The sequence below is a fragment of the Pisolithus orientalis genome (genome assembly GCF_024613125.1).
Source record: "Pisolithus orientalis strain OTSU chromosome Unknown F5J12scaffold_8, whole genome shotgun sequence".
Lineage (NCBI taxonomy): Eukaryota > Fungi > Basidiomycota > Agaricomycetes > Boletales > Pisolithaceae > Pisolithus > Pisolithus orientalis.
The window spans coordinates 635,210-654,184 of NW_026260789.1; the positions used below are offsets into that span (position 1 = coordinate 635,210).

General features: G+C 50.8%; 9 protein-coding genes across 9 annotated transcripts; 6 read left to right on the forward strand and 3 right to left on the reverse strand.

Annotated features, from left to right (window-relative positions):
• Nucleotides 1-9: 9 nt before the first annotated feature.
• F5J12DRAFT_819246 (uncharacterized protein) lies at nucleotides 10-2,769 on the reverse strand. Its single transcript, XM_051745231.1, has 8 exons — nucleotides 2,309-2,769; nucleotides 2,147-2,261; nucleotides 1,963-2,096; nucleotides 1,553-1,906; nucleotides 1,320-1,504; nucleotides 737-1,268; nucleotides 554-684; nucleotides 10-500 (listed from the first exon to the last, which is right to left on the reverse strand). The coding sequence occupies exons 1-8, from the start codon at nucleotides 2,637-2,639 to the stop codon at nucleotides 123-125; spliced, it is 2,160 nt and encodes a 719-aa protein (XP_051601812.1). The 5' UTR covers nucleotides 2,640-2,769; the 3' UTR covers nucleotides 10-122.
• Nucleotides 2,770-2,944: 175 nt separating this feature from the next.
• On the forward strand, nucleotides 2,945-4,964 carry F5J12DRAFT_542995 (uncharacterized protein). Its single transcript, XM_051739977.1, has 3 exons — nucleotides 2,945-4,229; nucleotides 4,296-4,501; nucleotides 4,551-4,964. The coding sequence occupies exons 1-3, from the start codon at nucleotides 3,087-3,089 to the stop codon at nucleotides 4,693-4,695; spliced, it is 1,494 nt and encodes a 497-aa protein (XP_051601813.1). The 5' UTR covers nucleotides 2,945-3,086; the 3' UTR covers nucleotides 4,696-4,964.
• Nucleotides 4,965-5,147: 183 nt separating this feature from the next.
• On the reverse strand, nucleotides 5,148-6,007 carry F5J12DRAFT_766454 (YjgF-like protein). The gene is made up of 3 exons (XM_051742190.1): nucleotides 5,750-6,007; nucleotides 5,492-5,694; nucleotides 5,148-5,428 (listed from the first exon to the last, which is right to left on the reverse strand). The coding sequence occupies exons 1-3, from the start codon at nucleotides 5,928-5,930 to the stop codon at nucleotides 5,234-5,236; spliced, it is 579 nt and encodes a 192-aa protein (XP_051601814.1). The 5' UTR covers nucleotides 5,931-6,007; the 3' UTR covers nucleotides 5,148-5,233.
• A 205-nt stretch (nucleotides 6,008-6,212) lies between these two features.
• Nucleotides 6,213-7,768, forward strand: F5J12DRAFT_904758 (uncharacterized protein; the record flags this gene model as incomplete). Its single annotated transcript, XM_051748571.1, has 8 exons — nucleotides 6,213-6,333; nucleotides 6,385-6,483; nucleotides 6,543-6,852; nucleotides 6,875-7,080; nucleotides 7,138-7,247; nucleotides 7,333-7,412; nucleotides 7,450-7,522; nucleotides 7,577-7,768. The coding sequence occupies 8 exons, from the start codon at nucleotides 6,213-6,215 to the stop codon at nucleotides 7,766-7,768; spliced, it is 1,191 nt and encodes a 396-aa protein (XP_051601815.1).
• Nucleotides 7,769-7,871: 103 nt separating this feature from the next.
• F5J12DRAFT_542985 (chaperonin 10-like protein) lies at nucleotides 7,872-9,320 on the forward strand. Its single transcript, XM_051739976.1, has 4 exons — nucleotides 7,872-8,287; nucleotides 8,351-8,431; nucleotides 8,488-9,045; nucleotides 9,119-9,320. Exons 1-4 carry the CDS (start codon nucleotides 8,024-8,026, stop codon nucleotides 9,302-9,304), a joined length of 1,089 nt encoding a protein of 362 aa, XP_051601816.1. The 5' UTR covers nucleotides 7,872-8,023; the 3' UTR covers nucleotides 9,305-9,320.
• Nucleotides 9,321-10,998: 1,678 nt separating this feature from the next.
• F5J12DRAFT_904760 (guanine nucleotide binding protein, alpha subunit) lies at nucleotides 10,999-13,303 on the forward strand (the record flags this gene model as incomplete). Its single annotated transcript, XM_051748572.1, has 10 exons — nucleotides 10,999-11,242; nucleotides 11,450-11,543; nucleotides 11,596-12,237; nucleotides 12,288-12,340; nucleotides 12,396-12,548; nucleotides 12,598-12,653; nucleotides 12,711-12,827; nucleotides 12,888-12,915; nucleotides 13,025-13,112; nucleotides 13,231-13,303. The coding sequence occupies 10 exons, from the start codon at nucleotides 10,999-11,001 to the stop codon at nucleotides 13,301-13,303; spliced, it is 1,548 nt and encodes a 515-aa protein (XP_051601817.1).
• A 354-nt stretch (nucleotides 13,304-13,657) lies between these two features.
• F5J12DRAFT_890953 (proteasome subunit alpha type 5) lies at nucleotides 13,658-14,721 on the reverse strand (the record flags this gene model as incomplete). The annotated part of the gene is made up of 8 exons (XM_051747436.1): nucleotides 13,658-13,726; nucleotides 13,781-13,876; nucleotides 13,927-14,029; nucleotides 14,081-14,213; nucleotides 14,266-14,446; nucleotides 14,511-14,536; nucleotides 14,590-14,634; nucleotides 14,697-14,721. The coding sequence occupies 8 exons, from the start codon at nucleotides 14,719-14,721 to the stop codon at nucleotides 13,658-13,660; spliced, it is 678 nt and encodes a 225-aa protein (XP_051601818.1).
• Nucleotides 14,722-14,912: 191 nt separating this feature from the next.
• F5J12DRAFT_819296 (myo inositol monophosphatase) lies at nucleotides 14,913-16,615 on the forward strand. Its single transcript, XM_051745232.1, has 8 exons — nucleotides 14,913-15,283; nucleotides 15,357-15,433; nucleotides 15,492-15,604; nucleotides 15,659-15,770; nucleotides 15,821-16,004; nucleotides 16,056-16,070; nucleotides 16,135-16,150; nucleotides 16,208-16,615. The coding sequence occupies exons 1-8, from the start codon at nucleotides 15,063-15,065 to the stop codon at nucleotides 16,445-16,447; spliced, it is 978 nt and encodes a 325-aa protein (XP_051601819.1). The 5' UTR covers nucleotides 14,913-15,062; the 3' UTR covers nucleotides 16,448-16,615.
• Nucleotides 16,616-16,766: 151 nt separating this feature from the next.
• On the forward strand, nucleotides 16,767-18,009 carry F5J12DRAFT_543266 (uncharacterized protein). Its single transcript, XM_051739978.1, has 3 exons — nucleotides 16,767-16,940; nucleotides 17,000-17,657; nucleotides 17,709-18,009. Exons 2-3 carry the CDS (start codon nucleotides 17,144-17,146, stop codon nucleotides 17,837-17,839), a joined length of 645 nt encoding a protein of 214 aa, XP_051601820.1. The 5' UTR covers nucleotides 16,767-16,940; nucleotides 17,000-17,143; the 3' UTR covers nucleotides 17,840-18,009.
• The last annotated feature ends 966 nt before the right edge of the window (nucleotides 18,010-18,975 follow it).

Sequence of the window (18,975 nt, forward strand, 5' to 3'; positions counted from 1 at the left end):
AGACACCGACGTGCTTCTGTTCGTTCGTGTATCCACTACATACGCCAGACTCCTAATTATTTTTTGTCTACATACATTTACAGTAAATGAGTTGTCTTCTATAACTTACATCCACCTCCAACTCAGAACATGCCATCCCGTGGTGGTACTACAACTGGCGGTGGTCGCGCCGCGCTACCCGGCCTGTTAGTCGACCGAGGCGGTAGAGCTGCCCTCCTAATCGTGGAGACCTCACGTGGAAGCGGTGGTATCACTGTAGGTTCCAATTCGCCAATCGCAGCAGGGGTTCGTATACGCGACGGGACGGACGGGGTTGATGAACCGATTGTCAATGAAGTCGCGGAAGACGACAGTTGAGATGTCCGGGTGCGGGGGACGGACGGTGGAATAACAATGTGCGCTGGAAGTGTGGGAGGTGCGAGGCTCAGTGGTGTCTTCGGAGTCTCCACCAGAAGATCGTCCAGAAGGTAACGGAAGTCAAGACCAAACTCTTGTAGAAGCTTGAAGCAACAGTCAGGTATTCAACACGGAGAGACGATGGAAGGAAACGTACCTTCCGGCTTTGAGTGTGTGCAACTTCTAACGCCTCGTCAACGGTTTGTTGGTCGGCATCGGAGTTGTAGACTTGGTTCCGGAACAACTCCGCAAATATTTCGATTTGTCCTTTGGCCCAGTCAATAAAGCCTCCAGAAGTGTCAACATCCTCACGTAGAAACTAACAAAAAAAGTGACTCACTGCTCGTCATCTCGTGTTCCACGAACCCAGCAAGGAACCAATCCGCGGTGTGTTTAAGCGCTGTGAAGATGACCACCGCCAGGTCATGCACATATAACCCGATATGTCCTTCAAAAGGTATCGCCCGGATGTATCTTCTGATTGCCTCGCTTCTAGCAGCCAAAAAGGTCTCCCGGGCTCTTGAGCGGGCGCCGAGTCGCATAAGATGCCCTACAAGTTCTACGCAAGTGGACTTCGTGTTGCGTGGGCGTGCTAAAGCGTCCAACAACGCGGATGTAAGTGCTGAAATGAGGGGAGCTAGTGAGGGGTAAGAACGAGCGGATTCTGCAAGTTTGACAGCGCGCGACCAATCGCGCAGAGCTATGGCGACGGTAAGGTCGTCAGATAACTCAGACAAAACTCGGGCGTCGTCGTCGCTCTTAGCTTTTGCGGAAAGGTCCTGAGCAGTCGGTGCATTAGCTGCTCTCGCAAGTTCGGCCATCCAATCTGGTAGAGGGGGCAGCTTTTCTGGGTTGAAAACTGCCGAACCACGCTATAACAGATGTTAAACTTGTCGATGCAGCAAAGTACAAAATAAACACACGTCTTCCGCTGCCCATAGGCTCTTTCGGCGTTCGTGCTCACCCTCTCGTTCTTTACGCTTTCGAACGGCAAGTTCTTCTGCTACATGGCGGAATTGACCAAGAAGGGCCTTCTTATCTGAGGACGCCTCAGTCCTATATACGTGTGTTTCTTTTCCATGTCGTATTTTGAAGACGTTGGTCATATCTATCAACACATGACCATCTGCGAAACTGATGCATGAAACATACTCACTGGCTGTGTCTTTGGTATCGAGCACCAACATTTCATTCAGAGGCCAACACCTTTCAGCGACAAGCTTCCCTGTTGTTTCGCCTCCACCCATTCCCGACGCGGCGGCGGCGCCTCCGCCCCTCCTTCTCGCCACCAACACTGCGTCATCCAATACCACGAATCTCACGATATTTACCACCTTGTAGGTCGCTGCGTTCAATTCGAATACCCCATCCATCTCTGAGGTAATGTGCCGGCCGGGGGTGGCTGGAGCAAACTTTGCTGAACCAGATATCTGTGAGTGTAGTGTTTGCATCTGAGAGGCATACAGAATGCGAAGATCAGCGACGGATGAACGAGCGGCACGTCTCCGGTCTAAAAGATGCCCATGTTACTGAGACGAAGGTGTGACACGACTGCTTGAATGTTACCTGCTACGGAGGCCGATTCCTCGATGTGCAGTAGTGAAGGCATGGATTTCCATTCTTGAAGGCTTTCCTTGAGTTCGAGCATCTCGTTCTCGAGAACACTAATCTCCTTTGATATGAGAACGAACTCGGCATAGCTAAGTCACCGGTCAGATGGTGCACGATAAAAACGAGGGCAGACACCAACTTTTTGAACACGTTCTTTTGAAGTTCGACGGCCGTGTCATCCTTGGCTGAGCGCAGTGAAGACTGCAGGGACTTGAGCTCTGCTTCGGTAGAGTTAGCTAGTTTTGCTTTCAAGTCTGAAGCGACGTCAGTGCACGAATGATCGTTTATTCCGAGTACTTGCAAGCATCGGGGTCGAAGTTCTGCTTGTCGAGGAGTCTCTGGTCAGCAAGACGAGGGTCCTCCTTTACCTCTGCAACATCCCGCACAATCTCATCTGGATCCCTCGCGACACCTGGCCTCAGCCCAATAGGAATGGACGGTACAGTAGGAACTGAAACATCTGTTGGAGAGGATATCTCTGCGTATTTGAGAGACATCCGTTTCTTGATCTTATCGTCCACGGTTGATTTGCGGGCATTTTGTCTGGTTGAGGGTGACTTCGCTAGTTTCGAGATGCTCCGTTTGATGGGCTGGCGAGAGTCGGACGGGCGACGCGTTCGCAGAGACTGCATCCTCGCTGTAAGATGGGTATTGGTGCGGGGAGTGACGAAACCGAACCAAGCTGGCTTCCTAGTCGAGACGAGCTGGTTCGCCTGACAGCGGCTGGCAGCCTTTCTGTTCAAGCCTTGACTTGTCCGTTCAACAACGTTGTTAAGTTGTCCCACCGAGATCGTCCTAGCCGGCAACGACTACGACGACGCTGCACAGGAGCAGAGGCGACGGCTGAACCAGTGAGTGCTACAACATTGGACCCGCCCGCTGCATGAACGTGGGTGCGAGGGTGTCCTATTTACGACTCTCTGTACAGTAGGCTGTTCCGGTCACCATATCCATTCCTTTCAGCAACGCTGCTACTGGTATCGGATTTCAAATAGGACATCCACCATCATCGGACTTCCGACCCTTCCTTGGACGTCTACCACTGATATTCATCGCCCTCAACACACAGGGTCCCAGCCATGTACGGCGCACAAGCGCAATCACGGCCCAACTCATTTTACAACCCCGAGCTTTCTCAGGGAGACCCATCTTATCAGCCGCAGCAGCAGTACAACAACCATCAGCAGAAAGACTATCTTCCCGATCCACCCCGCCGCCCTCGCCAGTCTCGCCCATCTAACTCTCCCGCTCAATACCCTGTAGACACCGCATATGACGATTATGACCACGATGACGCCCCCGATCTTGCTCAACAGGATACGGAAGACTTCTACGCACCGCAACAGCGCCGTCGTCCTCATTCCGCTGGCGGGCACTCCCCCCCACCCCATTCCAACGGGCCCCTCCTCGACCACTCTCACCTCCGTCCTGGCAACCAAGCTTCTCTTCTCTCGCACGAGCGAACACTCGAACTCTACCGCGCCAATGCCAAGAAAAATCAAAGCCCCGATACTCAGTTCGAATTCGCAGTATTCATGATAGAAGCCTCAAAGTCAGTCCAGATTCCAGCTCCGACACCAGGAAATGTCGTGGAGATCGAGAAGGCACTGGAGAAGCGCGATAACCTGATCCAGGAGGCAATAGCATTGCTGAAACGCCTAGCTGATCGGGGTCACGCCGAATCGCAGTATTTCTTGGCAGACTGTTATGCCAACGGGATCGGGACTTACAAAGGCAGGCAGGACTTTGATCGGGCGTACCCGCTGTTTATTCTCGCTGCCAAACACGGTCATCCGGATGCTGCGTATCGTGCTGGTACTTGCTGCGAAAACGGGTGGGGATGTAGGCGAGAATCGGCCAAAGCCCTTCAGTTCTTCCGGAAGGCAAGTGCAGCGCTCCACCCCGGAGCGATGTATCGCCTGGGGATAGCCGAACTGAACGGTGAACTCGGTCTCTCGAAGCGACCACGTGAAGGCGTCAAGTGGCTGAAACGATCGGCGGAACATGCTACCGCAGAGTTCCCCCATGCTCTGCACGAGCTGTCGCTGCTACACGAGAACGGAATATATAACGTTGTCTTTGTCGACACCGAGTATGCGGTTGAGCTGCTGGCGCAGGCTGCGGAACTGGGATATGGTCCATCCGCATACCGGTTAGGCGAGTTCTACGAGTATGGGAAGCTGGGCTGCCCACAGGACCCAGCGCTCTCCATCCACTATTACGTGAGCCAATTTGTCCGAATATCGTGTCTTCAAGTGGTTGAAATACCTGTTATGTTGTTGATGCAGAATATTGCTGCCCAACAAAATCATCGAGACGCCTGTTTTGCACTAACGGCATGGTACCTTGTTGGCTCACCAGGGGTACTTCCTCAGTCTGATACAGAGGCGTTCCTGTGGGCGAAGAGGGCAGCAGACGGGGGACTTGGCAAGGCCCTGTATGCCGTAGGATATTTCCTTGAAGTGGGCATCGGTACAACCCCCGACCCAGCAGAGTACGCGTCCCTTGCTGGATTGGGTGGCTCCAATTGACATTCCGATCAGATCTTTATCATATTATAAGAAAGCTGCAGAATTGGGCGATAAACGAGCGCAACAGCGACTTAGAGGACCTCCTGGTAATGGGGCATCAGTGCAACCAACCGACGGTTCAGAAGGGAAGAATAACAAGGACTGCATCATAATGTGAAAATCCGTTCCCCACACGCAACACCTCCGATGGCAGCGGTTCCCGGCGAACTCCCCATTAATATGGACTACAGTTTTGTTTACTATTTTACCTGCCATACTACGCATTGGATTCGGTGGACCTGACTACTTTTCACCACAATACCTACATACTCTCCCTTGATGCCCACGTTCGCTCCTTGCCGATGATTAGGCGTCCTGGGCGCAAGGACGTATTTTGATCCGTTACAGATCTTACCCCAACATCATAAATATCCAAACGTACAGCTATCATAGTATATTGTTGGTTGCTGGGTCACGGTCGACTGGGGAGCAGGCTCACGACCTTTCTCAGTAATCGAGACCCCCTACAGTTTCAACGGGTTCTTAGAGCAATTCAGGTATTACTCCAAGTGTCGTTGTGTACAAAGTTAGGTTTTGTCAAGTAACGTGGGTTTTTCACTACGGTGCTCCGCCTAGGAAGCGAGGCCTCGAGGATCCAAATCCGGCGGCAAGCTATCGGTGACGATGGTCTACGTCCATGCTACATCTCTAGTTCCTTAGGCTAGTGACGAGGTTAAATCTAAGTCAAGGTAAAGGTAGTGTACGTACCTTGCGATGCATTCGATCTCGAAGAGGACGTCTTTCGGAAGCCGTGCCACCTCGACCGCCGATCGAGCAGGCTTGTGGTCACCGAAGAACTCGGCATAAATTCCATTTACGATCACGAAATCATTCATGTTCTTTAAGAATACCTACATAGACCGGAGTCACGTTGATAGGTAACCTAAGAGAAAGTTCGGAAGTGAGATACGCACGGTAGTCTTCACGACACGGCCGACGTCGCTGCCACTAGCCTCCAGGACTGCCTTGAGGTTTGCGAGGGCCTGCGTAGTCTGTTCGACGATCCCACCGTCGATGATTTGCATAGTCGAGGGGACGAGGGGGATGCAACCCGAGAGAAAGACGAGGTCCCCAGCCTTAACTGCCTGTGAATATGGTCCAATTGCAGCTGGCGCATCTGCCGCAAACCTCGTTAGAGCAATCGATCCGACGGAGAGGGGAGATAGTCGTACTTTCGGTCGTGACGGGTGTCAAGGAGGAGTGGGTGGTCACTGTGGTAGACATTTTCCGTATAACTTTTGCGACTGATGTTGATCGAGAAACGTTGAACGGTGTCAGTAATAATCCTCGGCTGGTCAACCTTGGGGTGATATTAATGCCACGGGCGGCCAACTTTAACAGATGCTGGAACATCAGCTGCGCAATGATCACAGGTCTTGGTTAAAACGTGTGTGCGTCCCATAGGCTGATACGTCCCATGTTCCCCCGAGTCCACAACAAATGCTCAGTAGTGATATTCCAATGTCTTAAGAGATCCAAATATGGAAAATTCCGTGGCCGACTCGACTAATGGGCTGGTTCGTCCAATCCAAGATGAAGTTGGGGCTTGTTCGCCACCATCCCAGGCGGTCACTACCAATATCACCACTGCGTCCGAGCGTCCTTGCGACGCACCCGAGGAATATGACCAGAACGATGTCCACATCGCCTCCACCAGACAACGAAAGAGCAACCAAGCGACCGAAACTCGAGCATCTCACCTCTGACTCGTTCAAGAACGGGGTCTTTCTTGCCCCGATGGTACGATCCGGTGCTCGTGCGTCATTTCCGTCCCCCATAATCCGTTGCCTCATATCACGTACACTAGTTCCCACTCGATTGATGGCACTAAAACATGGTGCATCCCTTGTATGGGGTCCGGAGGTAGTAGACAAGGCCATATTACATGCAGAACGCGTCGTGGACCGTCAGTAACCTCAACATATCATCCCTTTCTCTCCGATTAATTGATTGGTGTCTTCATAGCCGTCACCGGTGTGATCTCATACAATGGCAAGACTCGTGCCATTTTTACAACACACCCCATTGAGAAACCCTACCTCATTTACCAGATCGGTTCAGCATCCCCAGAGCTCGCCGTACAGGCGGCGAAGACCGTCGTCCAAGACGTATCAGGCGTCGATCTGAACTGCGGTTGTCCAAAACCGTTCAGCACTCACGCTGGCATGGGAGCTGCCCTCCTAACAAACCCTGATCTCCTATGTGATATTCTCACCGCCCTACGGAGAGAACTCCCACCTCACGTTACCGTTTCAGCAAAGATTCGGCTTCTACCGTCACAGGACTGACACGAAGAGACTTGTGGAACGAATCGTGCGAACTGGCGTAAGTGCACTTACGGTGCATTGTCGAACCCGAAACATGCGGCCAAGAGAAGCTGCGCTTATAGAGAGACTGAGGGAGATAGTAGAGTTCGTGGACGGTCTGGGCCTAGATATACCAGTCGTGGCCAACGGAGATTGTCAGGGTTGGGAAGATGCGAAGCGGGTGAAAAAAATCACCGGTATGTCTCATCGAAAGACATCGAAGCAACAGTTTCACGATTATATCCTTAACATAGGAGCATCTTCCGTAATGATTGCCACTGCTGCAGAAGCAAATCCCTCATGTTTTTCATCCACACCTCTCCAAGACTTGGGGGCAACGCTAATACCCTCATACTTGCGACTTGTAAGCGTCACGATGTAACAATTTCCCATCGTCTTTAACAGCTTCCAGTGCAGACTATATTGATAATCACTGGGCGTTAACCAAGTTTTGCATCAGCCAGTTCAGAGGCGCCCGCAAAGAGGTCACAAAGGACGAGACAAATGACCTCAAGGCTCGGATAATAAAGTCGAAAGGCTTCGAACGAACTCACTGATCTCATCAGCAACTCGTCGGGGGAAGCAGATATCGTTGAGATCGCTGATATTATCCGGTCACGACGACCTCGACCGCTTTTGGTAGACTCCGAAGCAGAGAAGACACTGCAGAGTGTGTCACCAGCAACCGAGAAGGGAGGTTCGTCAGACGATGATGGCCCATTCGTTGCGACACCACCAGATCGTCCTAATCCGGAACCACCTACGTCACGCGCGCCTCTGGGTCCAAGCTCGGATACCCGAATACCCCTACCTGCAATCATTACTGGGAGTGACATGCTTACCCCCACTCCTACTCCAAAGCCTCTTTTTCCATTCGGCTCTTAGTATGTACCTTCGAGAACTACGTCTGTTGTACGGCGCCCATGATGTTGCACAGGTGTTTCATTATCATTCCATTAATCATCCATCAAAGTAAGGTGTGGAGAGCAGTGCTGATATCATGGTTCTGTCAATCGCAATGGCCAGCTTACAAAGCGGGTTGCCTCATGCGTATGACTTCATAATCATATAAATCGGAGGACTGAAACTTCGAAATGCTGTATCATCACAAGCGGGGACCGCTCAAACCAACTACATAGTATGACGACGAGCAGAAATCACACGGCCATAGCTATTACCGGCAAAGCGATGGTGGAATCCATCCAAATGCCTACGGTGGAACCAAATTCTGGGGAAGTACTGGTTAACGTGGCTTATAGCACTATCGCTGCGCCAGACGTTTACATGGTAGACGGTGCTCTGCCAACCAAACCCGAGGACTATCCTATTCCGCTGGGACTCAATGTCAGTGGAACCGTTCTGGCTATCGGAGATGGCGTTCCGAAGCTTAAGATAGGGGATAGGGTGAGTGCACCCCTGGAAGTAGCTACGTACTTGTCGTTCTCATGCTTGCTGCGCCGGCGACAGGTATGCGCGTTTACACTGCTGCAGGAAAAGAGCAAGGGTTTGCAGCTGAAAGCTGTCGTCCACCATACCCTTTGTGCAAAAGTTAGTCTTGACAATGCGTGTCATACTACGAAGGACATAACCTCTTCGTGATGCAGATCCCAGATGACATGTCACTGAAAGATGCGGTGACCATCCCAGACAACTTTGTTACCGCGTTTTACACGATTTTCGACCAACTCGGACTACCTTTTCCACAGCCGTTCCCAGCAACTGCGGCTCCACCGCATGCGGAAGCGCCCATCCTCATCTATGGTGCAGGATCTACAGCGGGTCAATATGCCATCCAGGTTCTTAGACTAGCTGGGTACGTCAACGTCATTGCAACGGCTTCTTCCCGCCATCACGAGTATCTTCGGTCCCTCGGAGCGAAAGACACCGTTGATTACAGGGCGCCTGATATGGCTGACCAAACCATCCGTGTTGCTGGCGGCAAAGTCCAGCTTGTGATGGACTGCATCGCCGCGGAAGGAACGATGAAGAAAGTGGCACAGGTTGTCTGTCCCAAAGCTAAGGTCGCATTATTACTACCGATCAAGGAGGGGGAGTCGTTGGTCCCGGAGAGTGGAAAAATGTGGATGGCGGTTCCCCCTAGCAGAAATCCATTTGGTGAAGACGTTAAAGTTATCGGTGTGAGAACATTCCTCTACCAAGACGTGAGTGCCTCGTCCGTCGTTGATCTTGAGCAAGGAAGCTCGAGCTTATTACCCCTTAACTCGGGAACCCCAGAACGAGTACATGAAGAACAATTTGATGCCTGAGATACTTCCGTATTTGCTGAAGGAGAACTTGATAAAACCAAGCCCGATCCGTATGTTCAATCAAGGCACATTCCTAGAAAGGACGCTCGCGGCCTTGGATTTGGTTCGTAGTGGGAAAGTGAGCGGTGAGAAAGTGGTCATTCAAGTGGCCTAAGTCGTGAAGGGAATTGACCTGTACCTTGGGGCTCAGCGAGATAACCATAACCATGTGATCACAGATATGTAATATAACAATAGTCTCGCAAAGTCATCCGTCGTGTTTCTTTTGAGTTGCCGGCTCATATCTGGTACCGAGTAAGCGGCCATCCCTGAGTCACCGCGTTCTTGAGAAAATGCAGATCTGGGTTTGTCTGGCAGGAGCAAACATGAACACATCGGCTTTGGCAGTCTGGCGCGACGACATCGTCGCGCGCATTGCCCGATTTGCACGAGGATGTCAGCTATGTGAATGTCGAAGAAGTATGACGCCATGTGCAAATGCAGGCGCAGCTGTGCCAGTTAGACTCGCCTTGCCGACCAGACTTCTACATAGAAGTGTTGACCTGGGTACAAGCCTGAAGAAGAGAACTTCGAGGTAGAAAAGGTGTATAGAAAAGGATATGTATATTTAGGCCCAATTTAAAGATCCAATGGTACATGTATAAGCCAGCTCCGGGACATTTATCACAAATCGCATATCAAACAGTCATGTACGTAAAAATGTCAATGTGTTATCGCAGGGTCACGCTGATAGTACACGTGTATGCAGGAGTAGTCGATATGTGGGTGAGGATGGGTGCGTCCAACGTATTCCGAGGGACATTAAGACCAGCATGGTGGGGTTTCTTACATAAATGAAACTTACCTTCGGAGTGGTGACTCGTGACAGCAACAACGCTAGTGTGCCTTGACCAACGGTTGCATCAGGGTTCACACTGGGTTCAGTTGTCAACGGAATTGCCTTTTCCGGAGGGCGGTGGTCAAGGCTTGAATCAGCTTCAGGATCGGGTATCATCCCTACAATTGCCGAGAGGCCATCAGACCGATCCTGGACGAGCTTTGCGTTTCGGTTGAAAAAGGCACACGGCAGGCATGGGGTGAGAGGAGTAAGCAAAGAAAGCAATGGGTGCCTTGCGGCGATAACGTTGTCACCGAAGGCTCGGAGTGTTCATTGATCTATGAGGATTCCCAAGTATGGAAGCCTTGAGCTGGATGACAATATCGTTGACAATGACGAGTTCGCTATTAGCGGTGACGTCCGCGGGTGGGTATACATACCCGAAAACCTGCGCGCGCAGGTCCGCAGCTTGAATCCAATGGCACCAACTATCCGTAGCGACGTGATGTGCAACGGGTGCATTGCCAGCGGCGATGCTGATGATCGATGAGACTTGGAGACATTATAGTGTTGGAAAGCAGCGCCCGAAAGTTCCGGGGCGACCAATCGGAAGCAGCAGCGACCCATGACAAAAGGGAAAACGCAATCACGCGGTTCGAGAAGATAGATTTCTACGTCGAAAGCTTCTGGTTATTATCGACTTTCTGCTAGAAGACGGTGATCGTGTGGACCCCGTGTCTCGCAGATGAGCTCATCCACCAAGCTAGTAGACAAAAGGAACTTCGAAGAGTTGAGTGAATTTGAGTGGTCCACGTGGGAGGCCTAAGCCGGCCCGATTAGGAAGTAGTTGTCCGGCCCCGTTATAGCACCTTGTTGGCAGCGTTTCTCTGTCGTCGAATTCCCTGGGTCATATAAAGTTTTTTGTTCCCAAGGCCGGGGAGCCGCCAGCTCTCGCCTTCCTCCTCTTATCGCCATCATCGTCGCGCATGTCGTCCTCGCCGTGTACAGCGACCGCGACAATGACGGTGATGATGCCCCTAGAACCAAACAGACGCCGGTCCCTCTCTGACCCACTGGCCGCCGCCATCCAACCTCCAGAGGATGAATCACCTGCAGATCGCCACCGGAGACTTCAAGCAGAACACGAGGCAAAACTGGTCAGCGATCGCATCGACGAGATGCTCAGGGAGGAGAAGAAGGAGAAGCGAATGAAGCCAGAAGTCAAGATACTTCTCCTAGGGCAGAGCGAGAGTGGCAAGAGCACGACGCTCAAGCGTAAGTAGTCGCTGCCTTGTCATGCATTTTATCTACTCTTCGCAATATGCTTCCCTTTATGTCACAAAATAGGTATACTTCGGTAGATCTACAGCTTCTTGCTTTTTTCCTATTTATCATCATATCATGGGATCTTGTGCGCATGAAAGTTACTCCACCAGTCCTTCGCCCGTAACATACTTGCAGACACTGACAATCCGTCCGCAGAGTTCCAGCTGATGCATGCACCTGCGGCCTTCCGTGCCGATCGCCTTGCATGGCGTGCAGTCGTCTACCTCAATCTTGTTCGGTCTATCCTCAGGTATTCCATCCGTTTATTTGATCGCCCATTGGTAACTGCAACCTTCTATCAGAATACTTGATGCAGTTTCTCCGGATGCAGATCCTGATGGCGACGGGGTCGATTTGTGGCCCGTGGCTTCCAACCGCAAGTTTGGTACCCGGGTAGCGAAATACGAACAATACCGAAGGGCGCTGGAGCCTTTGCGAGAGCTGGAGGAACATCTAATTCGTATGCTTTCTGCGCCTGACGAAGTTGAACCCGTCCGTATAGCACCCTCAAGGCCTGATTGGAACTTGCACAATATTACTTCTGTAAGCCTCCCCTCGTCAACTTCAAATAGCCGTCGCCCCTCTCCTGTCATCACCATTCCACATCGCCGAAAAGTGTCCTCTCCATTCACCCCCACCTCCCCGAGCACCGCTCAAAGTCTCCCATCACCAGGCGGATCCAGTAGTAGTTCTTCAAAGTCCAAGCCTACTGAAGTCAGCGTTCACACTACTTCCAACTGGAAGAAAGCGTTTAGTCTCACTAATAAAATCAAGAGCACCAAAAGCGCTCATACGAACGAGATTGAGGGGTGGTGGGACGATCCATCAGATCCTGTCCATGTAATCAACGCATGTGGTCCAGCAATGTTGGGTCTTTGGAAAGATCCTAACGTCAAACAAAGGCTCCGAGAGCTTAGACTAAGAGTAGAGGAAAGCAGTGGATTGTAAGTAATGGCATCCTTGTTATTTTATTTCGCGTGCTCACCCGTGCCAGCTTCCTGGATGAAATTTCACGTATCACTGCCCTTCGATACTTCCCAACTGACCGTGAGTGCTCAGTCATTTTTTTTTTCTCACTCACTAGCTGAACAACCATATTCAGAGGATGTATTAAAAGCACGCCTCAAAACACTGGGCGTTGTAGAACATTCATTCTCTATCCCCGATTCTAACCGTAGAACTATCGAATGGAAAATCTATGATGTCGGCGGTGCCCGGAATCAGCGTTCTGCCTGGGCGCCCTACTTCGACGATGGTAGAAATTTCCATAGTCATTAACATTCATTGCTGATGTCTATATACAGTAAATGCTATAATATTTTTGGCACCCATATCGGCTTTTGACCAGGTGTTGGCTGAGGTACGCGTTATAGATTGTAGGAACTCCCGTCCCACGAACAATTAACAAAATAACTAGGACGCCCGTGTCAGCAGACTGGAAGATTCGTTTCAGTTGTGGAAGTCGCTCGTTTCCAACAAACTACTGACTAATGTCAGCATCATACTTTTCCTGAACAAAATTGATTTGCTGCAGGTGAGCACCATTCCCCTTCCACATTTGCCGCTCACCGAACAATGGAATCGTGTGCGTCAGGCCAAGCTCAGGAGTGGCGTGCGCCTTCGTGATCATATGCCACATTATGGCGATAGGCCCTAATGACTACGATAGCGTGTCCAAATGTTTGTTTGATGATTCGCCTGGTGTACATGGTTACTGATCGAATCTTACAGATTTCTATAACAAATTCGGAGCAGTACACCAAGAGTTTTCCGCTCACAAAGCAAGGGAACTCAAGAGTAAGATTCCCACGATGAAGGTGTATAAGTTGTCTGACGCCGTACTTAGTTCATTTCACCTCCGTCACCGATACTAGGCGGACGGCTACTATAATGAAAAACGGTGAGTGTATACATCATACTTGACTAGGAGGCTCCAGCTTACTGTGTTCCCATTTTATAGTCCGAGATATTATCATTGCAACCAACCTAAAGAGTCTCCAGTTGATGTAGCACCAAGTACTCCCATGGTCGCAGACCCTCTGTTTTTCTTCGTCCAATTCGTTCAAACCTGCCTGCTTATACATACTGTACACTGGGAATTTTTAACCATCATCAATTTGTTCTAGATACTGTTTCCCTTCATACCTGACTTGCTTGTTCTGTCCTGAACATGCTTCCCCTTCTCCTATGTATATTTCACTTTTTAATACCCTGTCTTCATATTATCTTAGCATAATTAAGCCCAGCTAATAAGTGGAATCTTATAGGTTGTTGGTAGACTCCGACCATTCCAACTTAGTTGCAAGCATTTCGGTCGTCAAGATACAGGGTAAGCAGATGATACAATGCTGAACGTAGACACCATTACATAGCATCGATAATCTCCTTCAGTCTCACCTCGTCCAGGATTTCAAATCCTTTCTCGGGCGTGACCTGATGAGGAGGTATATAAACGTGCAATACAGACGAAGGAGTATGAATTCTTACCTGTGCGAGCTGCACATTGTGGTGGTCCAGTTTCTCTTCCATTACTTGTTTCAGTACCCGAAGCGTCAATTTTTGTGCTTCCAGCAATGACATTCGCTAATGTGAATGTAAGCGAGCCGTGAAATCGCACAAAGAAAAGCACGTACCCTGTACCACTTGTCTTGAAGCTCGCTCTGTGCTGCTTCTGAACCTGAACCGATGGCTTTCGCCTCATATCGCATGAACGTCCCTGATGGATCCGTGTGGTACCTATACGAAGTCAGCACACAAGTCCAACCCAAGCCTGAATGCGATGCCTACAATTGTGGACCCAGCTCGTCGATACCAGCGATGAGCAGAGCAACACCAAATGGCCGACTCATCAACGCCTCTTCGTCGTGCACACTCTCACCAAACCGCAGGGCCAAATCACAAACAGCCTGAGTGACGCTCTCTACTTTAATCCGTTCGTCGTACGTGAATGCATGGTTCTGCTGCGGTGACACGAGCATGGTCGATCATCATCCGCGCGTCGGCTGTAAGCCCAGACATAGCACAACCGAGATGAGTGTCTATTTCCATGATCTTCTCAATGGAGCTAGATTCTAATAGGGGCGATTGGACACGCTTTTCGACGGCGAGAACGACACCTTCGTTTGTGCGGACGCCTACAGTTGTAGAGCCGAGCTGGCGAGTGACGAGAGCTCAGGTACGCATGGGATCTGGAGTGTGGTGAAGTCGCAGGACTTACTTTGATGGCTTCGATGGCGTACTCGACTACGGAAGGTTCGTGGGATCATCTGTGCGCACAAGAAACGAGATGTACGTACCTTGGAACAGTCGACCCTCTGGCGAGAAGGTATTAACGCCTCGATCTACGCAGGGGACGGTATCAGACGAACATTATATACCCACGAGTTTCGAAAATCGGTCATACCGTACTCTGAGCGCGTCAAGAACATGTTGGACTGGAAGGATGCTACTGAGGAATGGATTGATCAATGCTATGTACATGACACGCAAGTCGACGCGCGTCGGCGAAAGTCAGGAAGATGGGAATGTTTTTCCTTTCTTGGACATCATCGCGGGACTCTGATCAGATGAGTCCGTGCGGAACGACTTGCTTGAGTGTCTTCCATGGTATTGGCTTTAGCATAACTGGAACATTTACAATGAAATGGCATTTAGAGGGTTATGGAATGGACTGGACATAATCGCTTCCCTACGGGAACTGCAAGCGAGACTTTTGGCATTTGTGTAGAATCCACGATCCGATCCGCTTCTCCTCACCACAACTTCCATCATGAGCAGTCTAGGACACGCAGAACTACGCTCCATCCTTACATTCACCGTCAATCTTGCACGTACAGCAGGAACTCTCATTCTCGAAGGCTCCCAGGCCATCCAGTCTGCACCAGATGTTAATCAAAAGAAGAATTCAGTCGATCTAGTCACTGAATACGACGTTGCGGTCGAAAATCTTGTCATGAGCGAGATCAGGAAGGCCTATCCCACCTTTAAGTTGTGAGTGCTGATCTTTGAGTATAAGTAGATTCCTGCGGGAGCTCACGGGTGCTTGACCCTTTGCCTCGGCCAGTATCGGCGAAGAGTCATATTCCTCTGGAACGCGGCCGGAGTTGACGGATGAGCCGACGTTTTGCGTCGATCCGATAGGTGAGCGCAGACAAGGATCGCCGCTCTGCGTGAGTTTGCTTATACGTCGGTTTCGCAGACGGAACCACAAACTTCGTCCATGGTGTTCCCCTTGCTTGCATATCACTGGGCCTCATTTACCAGAAGCGACCGGTTTTAGGGGTCATCTATAACCCCTTCCTCCAGCACTTGGTTCGTTAGACAACCTTACACGTCTTGCTCCGGGGTCTCATCAAAGAAAAATAGTACACTGGTGTTGAGGGACAAGGTTCCTTCCTTACCTGCGGCACCGGGTCGCCCATGAAGCTGCCCCTTGCCAACCCCAAAGCTTTACCGTCGCTTTCGAAGGCACTTATAGGTGACGTACTCACCCTTTCTCGATGAGGATCGACAGCTCATTCGCATCAGCCGTCGAGTGGGGAGCTGATCGCGGCGTGCCGATAATTACTGCCAAGTCCAACTCTTTCCTTCGCCTCGCCAGCGACCCTAATGACGGCGTTCCTGGCGGACGAATGTGCCATTCAATTCGTTCGTTGGGAAGCGGTGCGCTGAACATTGCAACAGTCGCACAAGGAAGTTTCGACATGTTTTGGTACGTGAAGTGGCAACCGGTTGGACATCTTTTATTGAACATCTTCCCCAGGGAAATCGGATGCTGGTAAGTGTTGGATACGCCCTGTTTCCACTAATCGTGATTATGAGTTGAACATCGTGCGTTCTAGGCCCTGGGATGTCTGTGTAGGTTACTTCGGAGTTTAACTCGCAGACTGTCTTTTTTACATCAGTGGGCTCTAGGCGGGCATTGTCATTGCACAAGAAGCTGGCGGTGTTGTGACCGGCTCACACGCCGCGTTGGCGTCAGCTGTTGCTGATCCTTCCGTAGACCCTTTCAAAGTGACTCCGGAGGTCCTGACGGGGCGCAAGTACCTGATCATCAGGAAGATTCCTGATACTCCCCAGGAGACAGGTAGGGAAGCTCAGCTTCGGATCGCGAAGGAATTCTACGAGACCGTCGAGGATTGTGACCCGAAGTAAGAAAAGGTGCATAGGGAACAGACGGGTAGAATGCAAAACAGTGTACGACGGACACCCGATATATTCGCTCGAACGTATCCACAACGGTAGATGATGCGGCGTCGATCTCAGTCAAATGATATCTAGAACTTGTAAATACGATATGAAGGAAGCGAGAAAACAACGTAATGTGGGAATGGTGGCCCGAGAGGCTGTCGAAGGTTTCTCTACTTCTTCATCTTCCCTCTTCACATGCTAGCCTCGATTAGCTTCTGCTTTCTGAGCGACTTTCGTAGTGGGCTCATCCGAGATTGGCCCGTGCGCTAGGTCGTGACTCGCTGATGTGTGGCAGTATCACGCCTGCCAGCCTTAGAACTTCGAAATCGACTATCCATGATACATTGACGCGAACATTCATGCAGATCATGCACTGGGGATATACGTACGGTGTCACAGACCACCTGACCGCGATGAGCAGATGTGGGGCTTTTGTTGTGTCGGAACTTCCCATAAGGTGCGTGGCAGTACCATCTGCTCAAAAATAGCGACACGGAGGCTGAACTCGTGGAAAAGGAAATCAGGAGCTGCGCAGGCCGGCCAGCCGACAGCGCCTTCCCTCGCCCTTTCAGCCTTGCCTGCAGCTTTTCTAACTTCCTACCACGAGCGTTACCCTGGTTTTGCTGACAAGCTTTGCAGGCCGCAGCTGGCAGCGGTATCATGGACCCCAATGTCATTCAGCCCAGACAGCAGACCACTGCAGCCACTGCAGCCGGTAGCAGTGCTACTTCTGCTTCTGCCTCAGCAACAACATCCCAGTTCACTCTTCCCGCCAACGCAGCGCCCGGTCAGATCGTCTTCACACAGCCTCCCCTGCAATCGACTTCGTACTACAAGATCGCCTCAGGGGAATACATCACCTTTGGCTGGAATTTCACCGGCCTATACGTTACACCCACATCTCTGACGGTTTCTGCGGCTTGCGAGAATGGGAACACGTATCCTGTGGGTCCATCGAATGGTGTAATACCCGGGAACGCACAGAGTGTAGTGTGGTACCCATACGGTTACCAAACTGCAAATCCGTCCCTACCCCTTGCTCAAGCGACCTATACTCTCCAAATATGGGGCGATCAGGGTCCGAGTGCTGCCCCAACAGCAGGGTATTTGGAGGCCAACAGTGAATTGCAGTTTGCCCTGTACACGCCACAGCCATATACGCCATTAGCCAGTGGTGGGTTGCATCACCCCTCTACAGCGTTCCTGACAAGCTGACCATCCTTAGGCTGGCAGTGTACAGGTTGTGGGGGTGCTTTGGCACAGCTCTCAGCACATCCTGCGTCCGTCGCTCTCGTGACAACGTTGCTTGTTGTCTTCCTTTCGGGCTTTACCACCTTGCGGAGAGTCTGGATATGAAAAACTCTACTTGACCGCTTTTATCTGCTTGGCGGCTCTGGTGCCACATGTCTTTCATTATGCTCACGTTCTTCGACCAGTTGGACTTGATGGACTACTCACTGGACAATATAGCATGTAGTACATTTTTGGTTTCACTGATACTCCCGCATGTTGTTGCAACACTACTAAGTATTGGGGTAGGATTCCCGTCCTTGGACTTGTACAAGCCCCGTTGTGCAATATAGCATCTTCGCAGGATATATCTGCTGCTTTCAACTTCTTAAATTGACACGCCCCTATACAGTAACTTACGAAAATAACAATTGGATGTTGCAACTGAAAGGTGTGGCCGACATCATGTGCGTGCTGTACTACCGTCATCACTGGCATGCACACATATTTTCAAGTACTTGTCTGACAGTGCGACATTTCTCATCGTCAAACGGCGTGCGCAAGACGCTTCAGTACTTAGGTGGGCTCTCGGTACATGTCTGAGGACAACCCGCTCACCGTGAACCCGACTCATCCCAAATTAAAATTCGGCGCACCTGCTTGCTGTTAAACCGAACAAGGGAAGCCCTGTGGTGCGCACCGGGCACCTGGAGCGGAGCCGGCCGGTAATTGCAGTCAAGTATCGTCTACTCCTTCTGCTGATGCCACTTGCCAGCGAAACCTGTGGTTGCCACATAATTGGTGCTTGATGATATGCAGTAGCTCTATATTCCGGGATCATCGCCATTGTTAATAGAGGCGGTCGATCGACCCACTGGATCCTTGGCAATACTGTAAGTTTAATAATTCCGATTGATATATGGCAAAGTAACGTTCTCAGGTACCCTGTGACGGTGCAGCCTTTCTGTTGTGTGCAGGTACCGGCCAAGTCTAGAGTCCGCCGGCAGGACAATAGGCGTCACTCCTCTAACCCCGCCGGCGCATGTCTGTAATGGACCTCCGAGGAGAAGTAATTAAGCAAATTTTCAGAATTGTGCACAGTTAGATTGGTGTAAAGATAAGCAAGTACTGTTCTCCCCAGAAAAATAGAGCGCAATGAGGAAGTCGGTGAGTGTTATCCATTCATCACGCTCTACCAATTGGAACGAATAACTACAAGTCACCCCGTCCTAGGACGGCGACAGGCATACAAGCGAGTACTG

What these genes read in the sequence shown, in the direction of transcription:
- F5J12DRAFT_819296 (XM_051745232.1), top strand. Translation starts at nt 15,063, where the DNA reads ATGAGCAGTCTAGGACACGCAGAACTACGCTCCATCCTTACATTCACC. An exon ending in GTTTTGCGTCGATCCGATAG is followed by an intron (nt 15,434 to 15,491) that starts GTGAGCGCAGAC and finishes TCGGTTTCGCAG; the next exon opens with ACGGAACCACAAACTTCGTC. An exon ending in GCTTTCGAAGGCACTTATAG is followed by an intron (nt 15,771 to 15,820) that starts GTGACGTACTCA and finishes CATTCGCATCAG; the next exon opens with CCGTCGAGTGGGGAGCTGAT.
- F5J12DRAFT_542995 (XM_051739977.1), top strand. Translation starts at nt 3,087, where the DNA reads ATGTACGGCGCACAAGCGCAATCACGGCCCAACTCATTTTACAACCCC. An exon ending in CGCTCTCCATCCACTATTAC is followed by an intron (nt 4,230 to 4,295) that starts GTGAGCCAATTT and finishes TTGTTGATGCAG; the next exon opens with AATATTGCTGCCCAACAAAA. An exon ending in ACAACCCCCGACCCAGCAGA is followed by an intron (nt 4,502 to 4,550) that starts GTACGCGTCCCT and finishes CATTCCGATCAG; the next exon opens with ATCTTTATCATATTATAAGA.
- F5J12DRAFT_542985 (XM_051739976.1), top strand. Translation starts at nt 8,024, where the DNA reads ATGACGACGAGCAGAAATCACACGGCCATAGCTATTACCGGCAAAGCG. An exon ending in ACCATACCCTTTGTGCAAAA is followed by an intron (nt 8,432 to 8,487) that starts GTTAGTCTTGAC and finishes TTCGTGATGCAG; the next exon opens with ATCCCAGATGACATGTCACT. An exon ending in GAACATTCCTCTACCAAGAC is followed by an intron (nt 9,046 to 9,118) that starts GTGAGTGCCTCG and finishes CGGGAACCCCAG; the next exon opens with AACGAGTACATGAAGAACAA.
- F5J12DRAFT_543266 (XM_051739978.1), top strand. Translation starts at nt 17,144, where the DNA reads ATGGACCCCAATGTCATTCAGCCCAGACAGCAGACCACTGCAGCCACT. An exon ending in ATATACGCCATTAGCCAGTG is followed by an intron (nt 17,658 to 17,708) that starts GTGGGTTGCATC and finishes GACCATCCTTAG; the next exon opens with GCTGGCAGTGTACAGGTTGT.
- F5J12DRAFT_766454 (XM_051742190.1), bottom strand. Translation starts at nt 5,930, where the DNA reads ATGTTCCAGCATCTGTTAAAGTTGGCCGCCCGTGGCATTAATATCACC. An exon ending in GACACCCGTCACGACCGAAA is followed by an intron (nt 5,695 to 5,749) that starts GTACGACTATCT and finishes GGTTTGCGGCAG; the next exon opens with ATGCGCCAGCTGCAATTGGA. An exon ending in GCCGTGTCGTGAAGACTACC is followed by an intron (nt 5,429 to 5,491) that starts GTGCGTATCTCA and finishes CGGTCTATGTAG; the next exon opens with GTATTCTTAAAGAACATGAA.
- F5J12DRAFT_819246 (XM_051745231.1), bottom strand. Translation starts at nt 2,639, where the DNA reads ATGCAGTCTCTGCGAACGCGTCGCCCGTCCGACTCTCGCCAGCCCATC. An exon ending in GAACTTCGACCCCGATGCTT is followed by an intron (nt 2,262 to 2,308) that starts GCAAGTACTCGG and finishes ACGTCGCTTCAG; the next exon opens with ACTTGAAAGCAAAACTAGCT. An exon ending in CACACACTCAAAGCCGGAAG is followed by an intron (nt 501 to 553) that starts GTACGTTTCCTT and finishes TGTTGCTTCAAG; the next exon opens with CTTCTACAAGAGTTTGGTCT.